General features: G+C 38.7%; 1 protein-coding gene across 4 annotated transcripts in view; it reads right to left on the bottom strand.

The window, feature by feature from the left end:
• Positions 1 to 16658, bottom strand: part of SORBS2 (sorbin and SH3 domain containing 2) — a 208821-nt gene that overhangs the window by 8557 nt on the left and 183606 nt on the right. For all 4 annotated transcript variants that reach the window (XM_081220854.1, XM_081220851.1, XM_081220852.1 and 1 more), the window contains one exon: positions 15235 to 15438. In XM_081220854.1, the coding sequence (XP_081076980.1) occupies positions 15235 to 15438 (204 nt within the window). The remainder of the gene's footprint in view (positions 1 to 15234; positions 15439 to 16658) is intronic.

The following is a 16658-nucleotide window of genomic DNA, read 5'->3' as shown; positions in this document are numbered from 1 at the left end:
CCTAAACGTTACCTTTTAAGGGGGAAAAAAAGAATTTCAGTTCATTCATAACACACTTCAAAAGCATTCTCTTCTAAATGATGGCTGCGTGGTAAAATGAGATAAACCAGAGTTTGCATGGTAATTATAAGTGATTCTTTACTGATGACTGCTTTAGTTTTTAGATCCATGTCTTTACCTCAGGGCTAATTACTGGATCCCGGAGGAGTTAGGAATGGATTCCTGAGAGCCTGGGAATTCCCCCTGCAGACTGTCCATAGAAACCCCATTGGTCCAAGAACGGAGGGGGACTCTGGGGCTCCTCTGAGTCTTCGAGCCTATAATCTACTCCCTTCCTGCGTTCTTTATCCACTCCCTTCCCATTCAAGCTGTCTGTCTAGCATAGTAGACTAGGTGCTTACTACTAAAACTTTAAGCTTTCAGTTATAGTAATTGGAAATGTTTACGAACAGTATTCTTAGAAATTTCACTCAACAGTCTGTGCATGGAATATATAAGCATAAGATTAAAGAGTGGATAAAAATTATCAGACACATGTATGACTTAAGAGTATAATACTTACCCTATAAATCAACATAAAATAACTAACAATGTATCTATTATTAGAATTATAACGTATACTATTTTAAGAATGATTAAGACTAAACCATTTTCCAGCCTTTTTTTTTTTTTTTTTTTTTTTCTTTTTGCGGTATGCGGGCCTCTCACTGTTGTGGCCTCTCCCGTTGCGGAGCACAGGCTCCGGATGCGCAGGCCCAGCGGCCATGGCTCACGGGCCCAGCCGCTCCGCGGCATATGGGATCCTCCCAGACCGGGGCACGAACCCGCATCCCCTGCATCGGCAGGCGGACTCTCAACCACTGCGCCACCAGGGAGGCCCAGCCATTTTTAAGGTCATTTAATTCAACATATTATTGAAATCAGTTTAAATGTATGAAGAGGTCAAATAAGTCATTCATAAGCCTATATCCTACTACCTTTCTACAAGTTCTCATCCAGTCATATATATATGATATATGTCATATATATCTTATATATATATATATATATATATATGTTTTATGCAGAAATAAGATGTGTATATATCAATTGCTATTAATTTTTGTAATTATTTCCAGTCTTCTTTTCTCAGTTTTCCTTTTCATTTTAAATCACTGCAGAATATTATTCCCTCACATATATGTCTATATCTTTTTTGGTTGTCTTAACCATTTCTCTCTCTTTTGTTTTTGAAGTTCAGATTGATCTCGCCTTTTTCACTATCATAAATAACAATACTATACACATTTTTATACAAAGAGCTATTTTCTTGTTTTGAACTATCTCTTAGGACACATTTCCAGGAGTAAAATTTTGGGCCAAAGATTATGCATTGAAGCCGCACGATATTGAAAATGCTGGTGTTAATTACTCAAACACACTATATTTAAAAATGCAATTTAAAAAAATCTAAAATGCCATGTTTTGAATCACATACCAAGATAGCAACGGTTCTCTCACAAAAACAATCATAGCGCAGTTTACAGTGCACAACAAAGTTACAAATAAGGAAATATTATTTGTTCTTGTCTTAAGAGAGAATGTTTTGTAAAATATATTTTATTGTGCTCTAAAAATGGCACGCCTATTTCCACATATTTAAGCCATTCTAATATTTTTGAGTTGAGTAGAAGTTTCACTTTGATATCACGGCATCCAGTGCTTGGTAAAACTGGCTGGTCTAATTTCATTGCTCCCTTACGTTAAAATGTGACTGCATGGTTGAGAGTCCGCCTGCCGATGCAGGGGGCGCGGGTTCGTGCCCCGGTCTGGGGGGATCCCGCGTGCCGCGGAGCAGCTGGGCCCGTGAGCCATGGCCGCTGCGCCTGCGCGTCCGGGGCCTGTGCTCCACAACGGGAGGGGCCACAGCAGTGAGAGGCCCGCGTCCCGAAAAAAAAAAAAAAAAATGTGACTGCAACTTTAAGGATTAGACTGTTCATTAACATAAAACAGCCTACTTATAAAACCCGTATAGCACCTTTCCGTTATTGTGATTGCAATTCCACTGGTTTAATTCCTTTAATTCAACTCATCTCACAAATCATTTAAATGAACCATCTCTGTGGCAGTTATGAAAACTGGGCTATTGCCAAAAGTATGTGGCTTCCTTAATTCTACAGGCCTCTATGTCTTAAGAACTTGTGTTCCAGGGTGTGTCAGCCAGTAACATCCTTGTTTTTACTCATCTTTCTCAACACTTCCTTCATACGCTTTAAAAGGATCCACCCCCACTGTTTTTCTTTTTCTGAATCACTGGTTTTCTATACTGTTCACATACTGAGGCCAGGATTTATCACAGCTTTTATTAGCAGAGAAGTTGTATATCTATTATAATGGTGACTTTTAGAACTTTTCTGAGGTTACTTTTGATAGGAATCATCTCCATGTGAATATGGATAACTAGGAGCCAGTTTTGAGGAAAGATGACCAGTTATAGCAACTGAAATAATTTATTTTAAAAGTCTTTTGGGACTTCCCTGGTGGCACAGTGGTTAAGAGTCCACCTGCCAATGCAGGGGACACGGGTTCGAGCCCTGGTCCGGGAAGATCCCACATGCTGTGGAGCAACTAAGCCCGTGCGCCACAACTACTGAGCCCACATGCCACAACTACTGAAGCCCGCGCACCTAGAGCCCGTGCTCCATAACAAGAGAAGCCACTGCAATGAGAAGCCCGCGCACCGCAACGAAGAGTAGCCCCCGCTCGCTGCAACTAGAGAAAGCCCGCGTGCAGCAACGAAGACCCAATGCAGCCAAAAATAAATAAATAAAATAAATAAATTTATATTAAAAAATAGTCTTTGGTCAATAGAGGAATAAGTAGCACAGATACTTATGAGGGCATGTTTGTGTCTTTCCAGTGTTGGCTATGACTAACTATATGACCTTGGATATGCACCTCAGCTTCCTTATCTTTAAAATCAAGGAGGTGGACAAGGTGATGGTTTAGATCTTGTCCCCCTCAGGGAATCCATAAAGGAGTCCACGTTTCCACAGATATATTTCCTCTGATACTCATTCAGTTGTCAGAGAGCTATGACAACTGGCATTGGTTAATTCCCAAGTGTCTCAGTCATGTAAAAACAATTAATTTTAAAACAATAATTAAACTTCATTTTTCAGATCAGTAAACCAAAACCCAAAGATAATTTCTTAATATCACAAATAGGCAAGAAGAAGGAACAGAATTACAATTCTGACTCTCACTCTTTATTGCATAAAAGCTTACTATGATGGAATAGGTAGTGCGGGCTTTTTAAAATCAACACCTTAATTTTTTTCCTTTAGGCAAGTGTTTATGTTCGTATGGATACCCAAACAAATTGTCGTAGAAGGTTGTCTTTTGCCTTTCCCCCTCCTTATAACTGGGCACCAACCCTGGGGCAAAGACCTGTGAGGTATCTGCACTCTTTTGCCACCTAATGGTGAGTAATGGCAGCAACATGTTAAAAGTTGTTTTGCCTTTGGACAGCTCTCACCAAGTTGCTTCAGCCTGGATTCATTTTGAAAGGATATTTTAAAGACCACAGAGCGATGTGGAATACATATTCATCTGTTTTTCTGACCATGTTCTTCCTATCCCACGTTTTAAGTTCTTGAGAAAGGATCAGTCTTTAGCCACCAGTATTTTTGGTCTGTGTTCATTTGTATTTTCACTATCTGCTCAGGCATTTCTATTACTCATAACTTCTTAGCGGTTTTGTGATAAATATAGAAGATACATTAGTGACATTCAAGAAGCTCATATGAGCTGTGAGTTTAAAAAGATGATTTTGAAGTTAGCAGATTACAGTCACTGTGCTGGAAATTTTAAGCGAGAATTATGTCATATTTATATTTCCTTAATGAGTCTTAAGAGCACAATAAAAATTAGAAAACCCAATGAAACATGCTGTTTTTATAGAATCCTAAATATTTAGCTTTTTCCCTGGCAATTCAACAATCTTTTTTTTCTTTTAGTGTAGCTATTTTTTAGTGTTGTCAAAAACAGATACAAATGAGACAGGTTTTAAACACATGCTAATTTTCAAAGCCAGAACCAATCACAAGCCACTGCTCATAAGAAAGTTGATTTGAAATATCCTAGAAGCTTAGGTATCAGTAAAATATATACTCTTCTAGCTGAGATAGTAAGGCACAGTCTATCCTAAACCTATCTTCTTATCTGTGCTTCTGCAGAGGCATCTGGAGGATTAACTATATCTAGTATTAGGTAATTCTTAGCTAAGGATTGACCATTTCTTTAAATACTAATGTGGGAAAATCTTTGGAAGAGCTATTAGCAGTTCTAGAGTTCTTTTTTTTTTTCCCCAGAAAATGTTAGGTGTGGTACTTGCCAACCAGAATTAGATGAAATTCTCTTAATAACAAACAGTACCATGTTCATGTTTCTAGGTGTATTTTTCTTTCTTACATTATACAATTATTTTAAATATTTAAATTATTTTTTAAATTGTGAAAACACAACTTTGCCTAAATCTAAAGAATATAGAATATTTGTGTTCCACACAAACACATATAATAGAACATGTAAGTACATAATGTAAAAATCTGACAAAGAAAAAAACTTATGGTGACCCAAAGCATACCATCTCATTGACACATGGGAATTTATGGATGGGCCATATTAATTTTGGAAAAAGTTTTCTTTGTTTTTTTTTTTTTTTTTGGCTCTGGAAAGCCCTTCTGTGAGAATCTCTCCCAATCAACATTCCTCATTCTCTATGGCAACACAAATCTCTGCCTCAGAAACAAAATCAGGTCTTATTAGGCAAGGCAAAAAGCACAAAAATGGCCTAAATACAAAGAAGTATCTACATTTCTTAAAAACGGAAAAGGAAATCTGTCATCAAGCCCTTACAAGCTTGCAGAGCCATAATCATGTAATGAAGCATGTAAGATTAAACCAGTGTCCATCAAAATAGAAATGGCAAAGGACCGATTCAGGCAGAGATGAAAATTCTCAAACTCCTCGGCTGCCGTCCTCAGAATTGATGGTACCAATTAGAATCCATTCATTTTCAAGGGCTGTCGATGCCATAGAACTAAGTAGTCAAAGGGAAAGTAATCTGACCTTTAAGTTCAATCAGAGCTGTCAAGAGACTGGGAGCCCCTGGAGTCCAGAGAAACAGAGTTGGCTTGAAAGGGTCATGGAGTGAATGCGGCACATGTCAGCAGAGCAACAAGATATTTTACAACAAGGGCCATGGGTTAAAAGAAATCCAGATAAACTGAACGACACAGAAGCAAGCATCCCTGGAAGGGTGTGAGTTCAGTATATGATTGGCAGCAGCTTTATTCTTTGCACTAGAAATAGTGATGGGAAAGCAGTGATTTACACGAGATGGATGTGGAAGACAACATATACCACACCCTTATTTGTACAGAGGAGAATTGAGGCATGTCTTTGTCGCTTTTGGAAAGCTTACGCACACACATAAAGGGGAAGCTCATCATCATCAGAAAGGTCATTTCCTTTCAACGGTACCTCCAGCCCTACTTCATTGGCAAAGCACAACAATGACAACTAAGGAAGAGCCAGCCCACTGACGGTGGAGGGGTGGCCAGGGTGCCTGGCTCAAGGTGGGGCGTCTGATCCTACCCTGTGGGAACCGCTGAGCCCTCTGACTGGTGAACTGCAGGATCTCCAGGACATCACTGGGCTACGCGGAGGCTTACCCAAGACAAGTAGATCGCTTTTTAAATCAGCCTGGAAAAGCCGTAAGAAGTTAATTAGTTCTCATCTTCATGACCCAGCCTTCGGAGAAGCTTTCCTGTTTTGTTTTTTTTCCATGCACACACAGCATGCCAAACCCCCGAGTAAGAGCAGAGCAGGAAGGGTTAACAGTCTGCAGACAGCTCTTCTGGCGGCGCCGAGTTTTCACAGCACAGCCATCAGTCGCTGCTTTACTAGGGAACTCACAGGCAGAGCAGAGAGAGACTTATAGAGGGAAGTTGGCATAGGGAAGACGTTTGAATGCAGTGTGGATGGCTAAGAACACTTACAAGAAATTTTATGTCTTTAATAGAATGCTTAACAATTGGTTTCAAGATACTCTCAGATCTGACCTGTTTTCTTTGTGTTTATTTGAATAGATGCAAGGTAAGAGCCAGGGAAATTTTGCTTCATATCCATCAAATTTCATAGACAGTGTCAATCATTTGTCACAGGTAAATTTTCTAATAAAACACATACAAAGAAAATATGGGGAATTCCCTGGCGGTCCAGTGGTTAGGACTCTGCGCTTTCACTGCCGAGGGCCCAGGTTCAGACCCTGGTTGGGGAACCAAGATCCCACAAGCCTCGCAGCATGGCCAAAAAAAAAAGGCTTTTCTGGGGGAAATCGTGAAATACTGTATAATTAAATACAGAATATTGTTCTAACTCCAAACACCTTGTGACTATTTTGGTGTTCTTTCAAAGTAAGATTTTTAATACGACAGTGAGTAAACTAACCTTTCTTGTGTGTATGTTTTATTTTCTGTCCATTCATGGACAAGACCTAGCAATGTACTGTCTGGTATATGATTTGGCTTATGGGAACTTTAGCAGGACTAAAGGACTTTTAACTAAAAGCATGTGCTTTTCTCAACTCTCATTTAGGAAAAAGTTCATAATAATTAGTAATGATTGACCTCATATCTTCAGTCTCTGGGGATGAAATGCATCAGGCACTTTTTTTTAAGGCTTGTGGCAGAGAATGCTTCATGTTCTCCAATATCCATTCTCTTCTTTGTCATCCCAGTAACAGAATCCCAAATGTTAGGTAGGCATACGGCCATTCTGAATAAGGTCTATTTTCCCAACTTCCTTGTATCTAGATGTACTTATGTGGTAAGTTCTGACAGATGGTATATGTGCAGTTTCTGGAAAATGCCCTTCAAGGAAGAAGACATAAGCTTCCCTCCCCTTTTTTCCTTCCTGATGGCTGGAATGAGAAAGGGACTGCTGGAGCTGCTGCAGCCACTTTGGACCATGCAGTGGAAGCTTTTCATTGAGCATGGTGATGTGCCAAAATAAAATGGAATCTCCTGGGATCCCTGATGACTGTATAGCCACATACCAACCCTGGATGCCCTACATTTATGCATAAGAAATATATATTTCTACCTTGTTTAAGCTCTAATTATTTTGAGTCTTCTGGCACTGCAGCTGCCCCAATCTTGACTAATACAAGGGTTCTATAAACATCAAGACTCATAGAGAAAAAAAAGTAGCTGTTGGAATGATGTGGATAAACAACTGGAAAGATCATTTGAACATATTAGGAAGAATCAGGGCTTAATTTCATGTTGGAAACTGTGCTCAAGGGGATTACCTTCCAGTGGGATGGCTTTAGGGTGAGGAGACTTCCTTTTGGGACCATAATAACTGAGTTTCTTGGAAGAAACCCAAGAAAGAGTCTTTCTCTCTGTTCACAAAGCGCTTCCACTGCAGCTTGAGTCCACATTGCTGCAAGACTCTTTTATAGAATATTCTTAGATGGAATTGGAAGCTCAGCTTACAGCAAAGCTGAGGATTATAATAATTTGTATTATGAAAAACCAATATTTAAAAGATGCTCAAAGACTAGAGAAAATATTGGATTCTGATTTATATATCAAACTCATAATTTATATGTACATTTCAGTCTTCCGTCATCTATAAAGTCGTGGTAACTTTTACTTCCATGGAAGATTTTGGATTGCATATGACAGACTTACATTATCTCAGAAAATACTTTAAAAGAACAAAATTGCATTAAATTAACATGAGTTAAGTAAAACAATGGCTGATAGGGGTTGATAACGTTGTAATGATTTCATGCATACTATACTATGCCTATTAAAACATTATTAAAATTTTATTTTCTCTTTGCTTTTAGTGCTAGGTTACTTTCCTTCTTTGTAATGAGCAAAATTTCTAACATTCTTGAAATGAGAGAAATAGGAAGCCTTCTTAAAGGATTCACATCAGTTTGTTACTGTGTCAGATGTGGATTAAACTATAATAATGCCTAAAATTTGTAGTTGATTCAATTTGTATGTATACTTACAAGCATAACTTCAGTCAACTTATATTCTTTCTGTGAGTAAAAAATAGGTTTATAAGGTTTTCAGAAAAAGTGGGGGATTAAAATTAACATTTGCTCTCAAATATGAGATAAAAAAGAGAAAAAACCCTCATTTTTCTGGAGTTAGTTTTTTGATGTAGTTATTAAAGTATTCTTTTAAAACATGGTTACTGTGAATATCTCCATTCTCTCATACCATTCTGTGAACAACTGAAACATACAGAATGTATGAGATGAGCTTGGTTCTTGCAGGAGAATAAACCTGTTTAAATTCTGGTTTTGTCCTTGACACTACAGTGGTGTGTTCCATCTCTCTACATTAGAGAAGGCCGATTCTCAAGTTACTTGCCCACTTATTGACTGAGCATAAAGGCTGAAGAACAAGTTAGGGAAAGGCAAGGAATAAATATTTTGGCCTTAAAAAGAGAACCACAGAGAGAGAAAAAAAAGGCAAATTCTTAGTCTCAGACATTATCTAAAGAATTATTATTATTTAAAATTTTCCTAATTATTTCCTGCCAGCTAAGATAAAAACCTCAAAGGGCAAAATGCCTTTAAAATATACTACATTTTTTTCAAAGATTCCTTTTCTACGTAAGATAAAATTCATGTAGATGGACTATTTTGGTGGATAGATTTGGTGATGGGGGTTTGGAAGATTGCATAAATGGCATTTCTCAGGTGTTGGTGCTTCCTAGTTCAAAAACATGACTCTACCAGAGCCTTCGTTTTGTTTTGTTTTTTTACTTATCTGCAGAGGCTCTCATTTCAAGTTGAGAAGATTGAGTGTGAGGTTGAGTCGTTATTTGAAGTCCTTCTGTCTAAAGGAAAAGGTTTCAGGATCATTCTGGACATAGAAGTAAAACTTTTCTGAGATGGATTGATTTCATGCTGTGGCGGTCATTGAATCTCTTTCCAAGGCCAGTCATTAACTTTGTTAAAAATCTTTTATTGGGCTTGCCTGGTGGCGCAGTGGTTGAGAGTCCGCCTGCCGATGCAGGGGACACGGGTTCGTGCCCCGATCCGGGAGGATCCCACATGCCGCGGAGCGGCTGGGCCCGTGAGCCATGGCCGCTGAGCCTGCGCGTCCGGAGCCTGTGCTCCGCAACGGGAGAGGCCACAGCAGTGAGAGGGCCGCGTACCGCAAAAAAAGAAAAAAAAAATCTTTTATCATGGTATCCTAAAAGGGAGTTAAACACCAGCAGAGCTACCAGCCAGCCAACGAGTCTCAGAGATGGATGCTTTGTTAACTGCTACAAAAGAAGCCTCCTTTCCACATCCTCATTAATTTACTTCAATTTTGTGGAAGAACAAGGCTCAAGACAGTGCCAGAGATCATCCACCCCTTAGGCTCTGCTGAACCTGCTGATTAGTTGGGGAACTTGGGAGGCAATGAGCCCACTGAGAAGTGACAGAGGGTGACAGGCACAAAGCTGACACCTTTGAATGGGATGGTTCTCCTGCTGACCCTCAACTTAAAAAAAAAATCCAATAATCACTTTTTATTCTTGTATGAAGTTGAGTTTGTTTTTCTCCTCAGTCTAAGTGTAGCTGCTATGCAAATATATCTTTCAAATTTTTGGACAGAGGCCATGCTAATGATGTTAAAAGTTAGCAACCAATATCGAATGACTTTTTAGATCTTGTAAGATGGCACGAATCTAAAGACGTACATCTAATTAATTAAGTTCATTGAAAGACATGCAATAAACCACACTCAAGATGCAGTTACCTTTAATTTGGGTGAGCTTATCTCCTGTTGATAAGAGTATTTAGGGAGGAGTGGAGATGAGTAGGGCTGGGTAGGCTGAGGAAGTGTGTGGACCAGGTCAGAGACAGTGGCCAAGGAGGAATGAAAGGGAAGGGAGGAAAGCAGACAGCTGGGAAAGGATGCAGATGTTCGATCTCCCGAAGAAAATGAAGATGGCTTAAATATTGAGGAAAGACAAGATGCAATTATGCTTGTGTCCAGCATGAGGTTACATGCTTTTTAGAGAGTACCCGCCGCACCTAAATAATTTTAAAGTTACTAAATACCCTGGAGCGTGTGACATTTATGACAAATTCTTGCTTTGAAAGCACTGACCTTTTCTTCTGCATTTGATTCAAAATTCCCAATGGGTATGATCAGTTTCACTTTTTTCTGATATGAGCGGCTGGAGATAAGAACCCCCATAATCTACAATTGAATAATGTAATTTGTGGGATGGGTCCTTCTAAACATTGAGGAAGAAAGTGTAAAACCCTGCAATGACTCTTTGTAACTTGCTTGTGAAGTAGATCACAATTTATAGTCAGTTTGCTGCAAAGCTAGGGAAGTTACGACCCCTGTCTGTGCGTGTGCATGCATGGTGGGAACTGGCTGTGAAACTCACCCCCTGAGCACCACGCTGTGGGTGCTGCCTGCAGCCGGCAGTAGCAGTTCCTGGGAACCAAGCCACATGTCTAATCACATCTTAAACTTGATTAAATTGAAGGGGAAATTAGTTATTTAAGTAATTGACTTAGAAATCTGTTTGACTTACTGCAATGAATGAATGATCTCTATTACTAAGCAGTGTGTTTATTTTATACAAATGCAGACATGGCTATGTTCTTTGTCCAGATGACATTTTCTCACCTGGTTAGGGGACAGCCAAGACTCAGGGTTTTGTGGGTGTCCGGTGGCCTAATGGGCACTCACCATTATTTAATCCCAAGAATATCCCATATAGACCAAATGCCTCTACGTTTGTTATTGGTAAGATCTTAATTGGAAATTATGGGGTTTTTAAACTGATTTTCATTTAAAAAAATTTCTAAATAGAGGAGCCATGGGGGAAAGTGACTTGCTTAGTGGCATAATATAAATCATTAATTTTGTTCCATAATTTCAATATTTGCCAGTAATCATATTTGCTTTTTAATTCACAGATTAAATATTTGAGAACCTTGGTTCTTTGTTTGTAAGGTGAATATGTAGGACTCAACTCTTAGGTCGTCACCAACTTAAAGCAATTACCTCTTCAGAAAGAGTTGAAAGGGAACTGCAGTATATTTTTCTTTTTTGTTTTGTTTTCTTTCTCTTTCTCTTTCTTTCTTCCCTTCTTTTTCAAACTGCTACTGCTACAAAGATATGGTGTATAGTTTTCTCACCCTGGAGGTGAACTAATCTCTCTGTGTAGGAACTTCCTCATCCTGAAAGTGGGAATAATAATATAACCCACCCTACTGAGCTTTGAAAAGTAAAGATGTAGCATTCTTAGAAAGCTGTCTGACACTCAGTAAGAGCTCAACTATTAGCTATTATTATGAATATTAAAATTAGAAAGACTTTAAATTACAAAAATGTTTAAATATGGATTTATAGTAATAAATAAATAATGGAATAATATCACATATTTACATCATCTTGTTAAAATTTGGTGTATTTCTATCCATCCCTCCACCCCTACCTCATACAGTGCTGTGTTTCTTGCATGGAAACCTTCTAAGACAGTGTCAAAATTGATGTTTATTAATGTGGTTAACTGTACTAGCTAACCGTAGTAAGACTGGTTAGTTCTTCAGGAATTAGGCAAACTTAGAGTACCTCTTCACTGGTTTTTGCTGCATCGCTGTCTTCCTTGGGGCTCCTAGGGTCTGTGGGGATTGCTATTGGAAATTTTAAGCGGTCAGCTTCCCTCTCCTCTTCCTCCTCCTCTATGTGCAGGAGTGGTGTCACCTCTGTGCCATCATGGCCACACCACAAGGCATCTGGTTCTTGAGATTCTGGCCCTCTTCGGATACCTGCCATGACCCCCTCATAGATTTCCTCATCTTCTTCTCCAATGACGGGGAGGGTTTGGGGCAAGGGACCCACACTAGCGTGTGCAGAGGTCACGAACTTGTCACCTAGGACCTCAGGTACTTTTTCAGGGCCTGCAGAGCCCTTTCTCATTGTTGTCAGATCTGCAAACTGGTTTTGAGGTGTCTTTCTGGAATCCTGAAGCGGCGCTGCCTCAGGGGGCTGGGCTGCAGCTGAGGTCACACCCAAGCCGGGGAGAGGTAGCAGCGAGGAGGGTGGCTTGGCAGGTGCAGATGCTGTCGGCAATGGGAGGACAACAGAGGGGTCCTCCTTAATTTCAAGGGTGATCTCCTCTGGGGTATTTGGTTTGGCTTGGTCAGCAGGTAAAACTAAAGCACCAAGCTTCTCTAATTCATCCAAGAAGTTGTCCAGAAAAGGAGGTAGTGTTGGGGCCAAAGGCTTAACCAGTGGACACTTGGCTGTCAGGGACAGCCACCCCGGGGTGATTCCCTGGAGAGCTCCTTTATCTGGGCCACATGAAGCTTTGTGCAAGGGAGGGGGGACTGGTTCGCTGGAAGCCAACTTAGAAACGAGCAGGATATATGAAGTTAAAAAAAAACATGAAAATAATAATAATGCATTAAAACACAGAGACAGAGAAATGCAGAAAGGTATGATGGTGAATATAAAAAATATTTTATGCTATGGTCTAGATTTGCTTATAGTTTTTGAATTTAAATACATAAAATAATTAGTATGTTAATTAAAGATTTATCTGAATACTTTATACTAGTATTTGGAAAAGGTCTATTAAATGTCAAATGACAAGATAAAGCTGTCATAGAGATTATAAGAACAGACAGCAAAATCTTTAGAGATTTAATTTAATAGACTACTTCTTTCAAAGCAGGTTTCCAGATATTGATTTAATATAAATGACTCTGAAATAATGTTAATGTAGAATGAAAACCAATAATGAAACCTTTTTTATTCCCAGAATCTGTTTAGTGTTCTTTTTTCCTGTGCCAAATCTTTTGAACCTTCATCATTTTCTCACTTGGGTTTGTGAGGTGATTATAACACATGGCATAAAATATTTTTACATCATTATATGTTAACACATTTCTAAATGAATAAGTTCTGAGAGATATTTTTTAAGAACAGAAACCCATGATCAAAATGAGACTGAACTTACATAACTACTATTTCAAAGTTTTAAAAAATCCAAAGTAAATGTTGACATAGAAAGGGAGCATATGATGTGAACAGGAATAAACTTCTGCTAGGGCTTCCATTCTCATTTTCAAAAGCTGGATATTTTATATAATCTAGCGGAGGTCTAATTTATGAAGCTTAATCTCCTGAAGTAAAAAAATACTTCTGTATATCTTAATATTATCGCTATATTTTGGATACATTGAACAAAACAGAATTTTTAATGTAAATTCATTAAAAGTTATTCTAGAAGTGTTGCCTAGAAACATTCTAATACATTTATATATTGTTTTTGGACTAGGAAGAATGCTATATGCTACACATATGAAGGCCTTGAGAGAGGCTGGTGGAAGACATTTTACTTTGGTTCTTTCCAGGTCGATGATTTGGGTTCGGAAAGAAAAAATCTTCAAGAAAGATTGCACTTGCTGGTTGACTGTTTAGGCTGACACATCACTGGTGCGCTCAGCACTCTTGGTCCTTGGGCCTTAGTATGGATCAGTGCACAGTGCACTCTCCACTTAACTTTTGACTTCTGTCCTATGATAGGAATGGGGCTTTAATAGAATTTATTTAGAGTTTTTAAAAACAGAAATGTGATGCCGTGTCACCATGGGGTGGGATAAATGAGATTAAATGTCACAAAACACTTGTGAGCATCCTTACAGAAGATTCAAGACTAAAGGCTACATAGCACCTTTAGTGCTAGGAACATTATGTGGCTGAGGAGGAAAGGTCTTTAAATTCCATTATCGTCATGGCTACTGCTATCCCATTACTACCTGCTGCTACTGCTACTCCAGCTCCATGACCGCCACAGTCACGAATATACATGTTAATGGGTTCAAAGTGCTTAGCCTTACCGTGGACTTGCTTCTACTGAAAGTTAAATTAAGTATCCCAAGATACCTATGTCACAAAAATATACCTATAATACAAACATCACATAATTATCTTGTCTTCCAAAAGCATTAGAATTAGATTCTACTATATTAAAGGCAGAAATATCAGAAATAATATCAACTTACATTTGAGTCCCTCCTAAAATAAAGAAATGTGATTTGAGTATGTCCAAGAGTGATTCATAAATCACAATGAATTCCCTCCTCTATTTATAAATATCAGTCAGAAAATAAGATATTTAACGTTTAGTATGTTTTGGGTATCATGGTTTCAAAGTACATTACAGTTCTTTTTCTGAAAATGATTCAGTTCAAAAACTACTGAGAAGTTCCCTTCATTTAGCCAATGACATCATAGTATACATTACCAGTTGATAAAACCATTAAATATTTTTCAAAATTTATGAACGTAAGCTTTTCAACGTATTTTTCCCCAGCAGTGAGAATAAAACACGAATTAGTTATTAGTGAAATTTGTACATTTCTCGATTTATAAAATGTAAAATCTGGTATTCTAAGAGAAAACTTAGGAAACTGAAAATACGTTTAAATCGTATTCTCAGCAAAGATTAAAACACTGTGATCTAAAATATTACATTGCCAATATTATGACATCATGTAAGAATTTCTTAAATTTTAAATAAGCCTTTGTAGATACATACTTATTCTTTCTTATAAACTTTTATTTGAAAGTACAGTCGCTTTGAAATTTATCTGGTAGTTCTTTTAAGATGACTGAATGGTGGATAAGACAAAGATATGGATGAAGATTCTTTTCTTTCTAGCAGTAGGAACTACTGAAGGAAGGATGTTGCTCTCTAAATGCTGAGCTCTGCTAGTGAAGTAAATGTACCTAAGAAGATTCTGGAAAATTTTATAACCAATCAAACAAAATTGGAAAGTACCAAACTGTTCCATTATCCAGTGATAAAGGATTGAGAGTAATTGCTCAGCAACCCAGTCTTCAAAGAAAAGTAGAATAAATAAAATGCCTAGCCTTAGCCCTTTAAAAGAAAATGCTTCTCTTAAGATAGTAGATTCTTTATGTAGTTTCCCTTTATGTAGCTTAAACCTTTATGCCAGCACCCATAGGAAAAATTAAATTATATTGGTTTGACCTGGCACTTAGAAACATAACATGTAAATCTTTTGCTTTGCCATAGATATGATGTTGCAATCTAATGTCCTAAAATCATGTACCGGTTATGTTACTCTGAGCTCCCCCAAATTATACTTAATATGCTAGAATGTCTTCTTACCTTATTTGAACTTAAGCTGTGGATTCTATCACTAGAATAGCTGTGGGGTATTGGAGGGTCAGGGTAATCCTCAGCACCTTTGGTTGTATTCTTCTTGATGACTTCTACGTAGGAAACAGGGAAGATGCCTTGTCTGTTGGTTCCTGGAATTTTACCTTCATACCAGTTTTGATCAACTCTTTTAAGAAGAATAATTCTATCTCCCTGTAATGAATATTAGGAAAATGCATTAGAAATAGAGATGTGATAACATAAAAATTATAATTGTCAATGTTTTCTAATAAACAATAGTTTTCCATCCGGGAAAGCCTTATACTTCCAGTGTTTTGTTTTCATTATGAGAATGCAACTAAAGCTTACTCCCAAATTATGGCTTATCAACATATATGCGGTTTAATCATCCATTCACAGCATTAGAATCTTTCCTAAGGATATTTGGCCTTATACGTGTTCATGTTGGTACTGTGGGAAATGACATGTGTAAGTTATTTCAAAAAGGACAGTAGTTTAACCTGCAATGTGTCGATGACAGTACCATCATCTGATCACTGACAGATTCAAGGGAATGACCTTATGTAGGAGGAGCTTCAGAAAGTGCACTATAGGGGCTTCCCTGGTGGCGCAGTGGTTGAGAGTCCGCCTGCCGATGCAGGGGACGCAGTTCGTGCTCTGGTCCGGGAGGATCCCATGTGCCACGGAGCGGCTGGGCCCGTGAGCCATGGCCGCTGAGCCTGCGCGTCCGGAGCCTGTGCTCCGCAGCGGGAGAGGCCACAACAGTGAGAGGCCCACGTATCGCCAAAAAAAAAAAAAGAAAGTGTGCTATAGCTTGCTGTGATGATGTATCTGAAATGGGTTATAGAAGTCAACCCCTGCAAGGGATGAAGTTGGATAGCACAATATTTTTCTTCTTTATCTACATGTTCTGAGTTGTAACAAAGAGTGAGGCTAACAGGACGGGGCAAAGCTAGCATCCTAGATTATGCATAGCTGTGGCCAGGGCTGACATCCACCCGGTCTGCATCAAGATTGGCCAGCACCAGCATCCATTCTGATTGTTGGGTGGCCATGCCATAGCGGTCAATAATATTTTTTATAAAACCCCTGGCTTTTGCAATGATAGAACTTTCTACAGTCACTATTCCTGCTGGCTGCAGGATCAAGCCAATGCCACAAAACCCAGTTTAAATTTTGAATTTGGTATAATTTTTGAATAATAAGGCAGCAGAAGAACACTATTTTGAACTGTATTAAAGTGCTATTTTCTTTTGATGTTTCCACATGTACAGCTCCTGATATTTAGCCCGAGGCACCCCTTGGAGACAATTTGGAGCCTCCCAGGCTAAACCACAGAGCGAAAGTCTCTCTGAGAAGCTTTGCATCCCACAGGGACCTCATCTGGAAGGACACAGGAGTGGCAGGTAACA

Source organism: Mesoplodon bidens (assembly GCF_964165515.1).
Source record: "Mesoplodon bidens genome assembly, chromosome: 20".
Lineage (NCBI taxonomy): Eukaryota > Metazoa > Chordata > Mammalia > Artiodactyla > Ziphiidae > Mesoplodon > Mesoplodon bidens.
The sequence above is the reverse complement of the archived record's forward strand: the minus strand, read 5'-3'. Positions and strand labels throughout refer to the sequence as shown.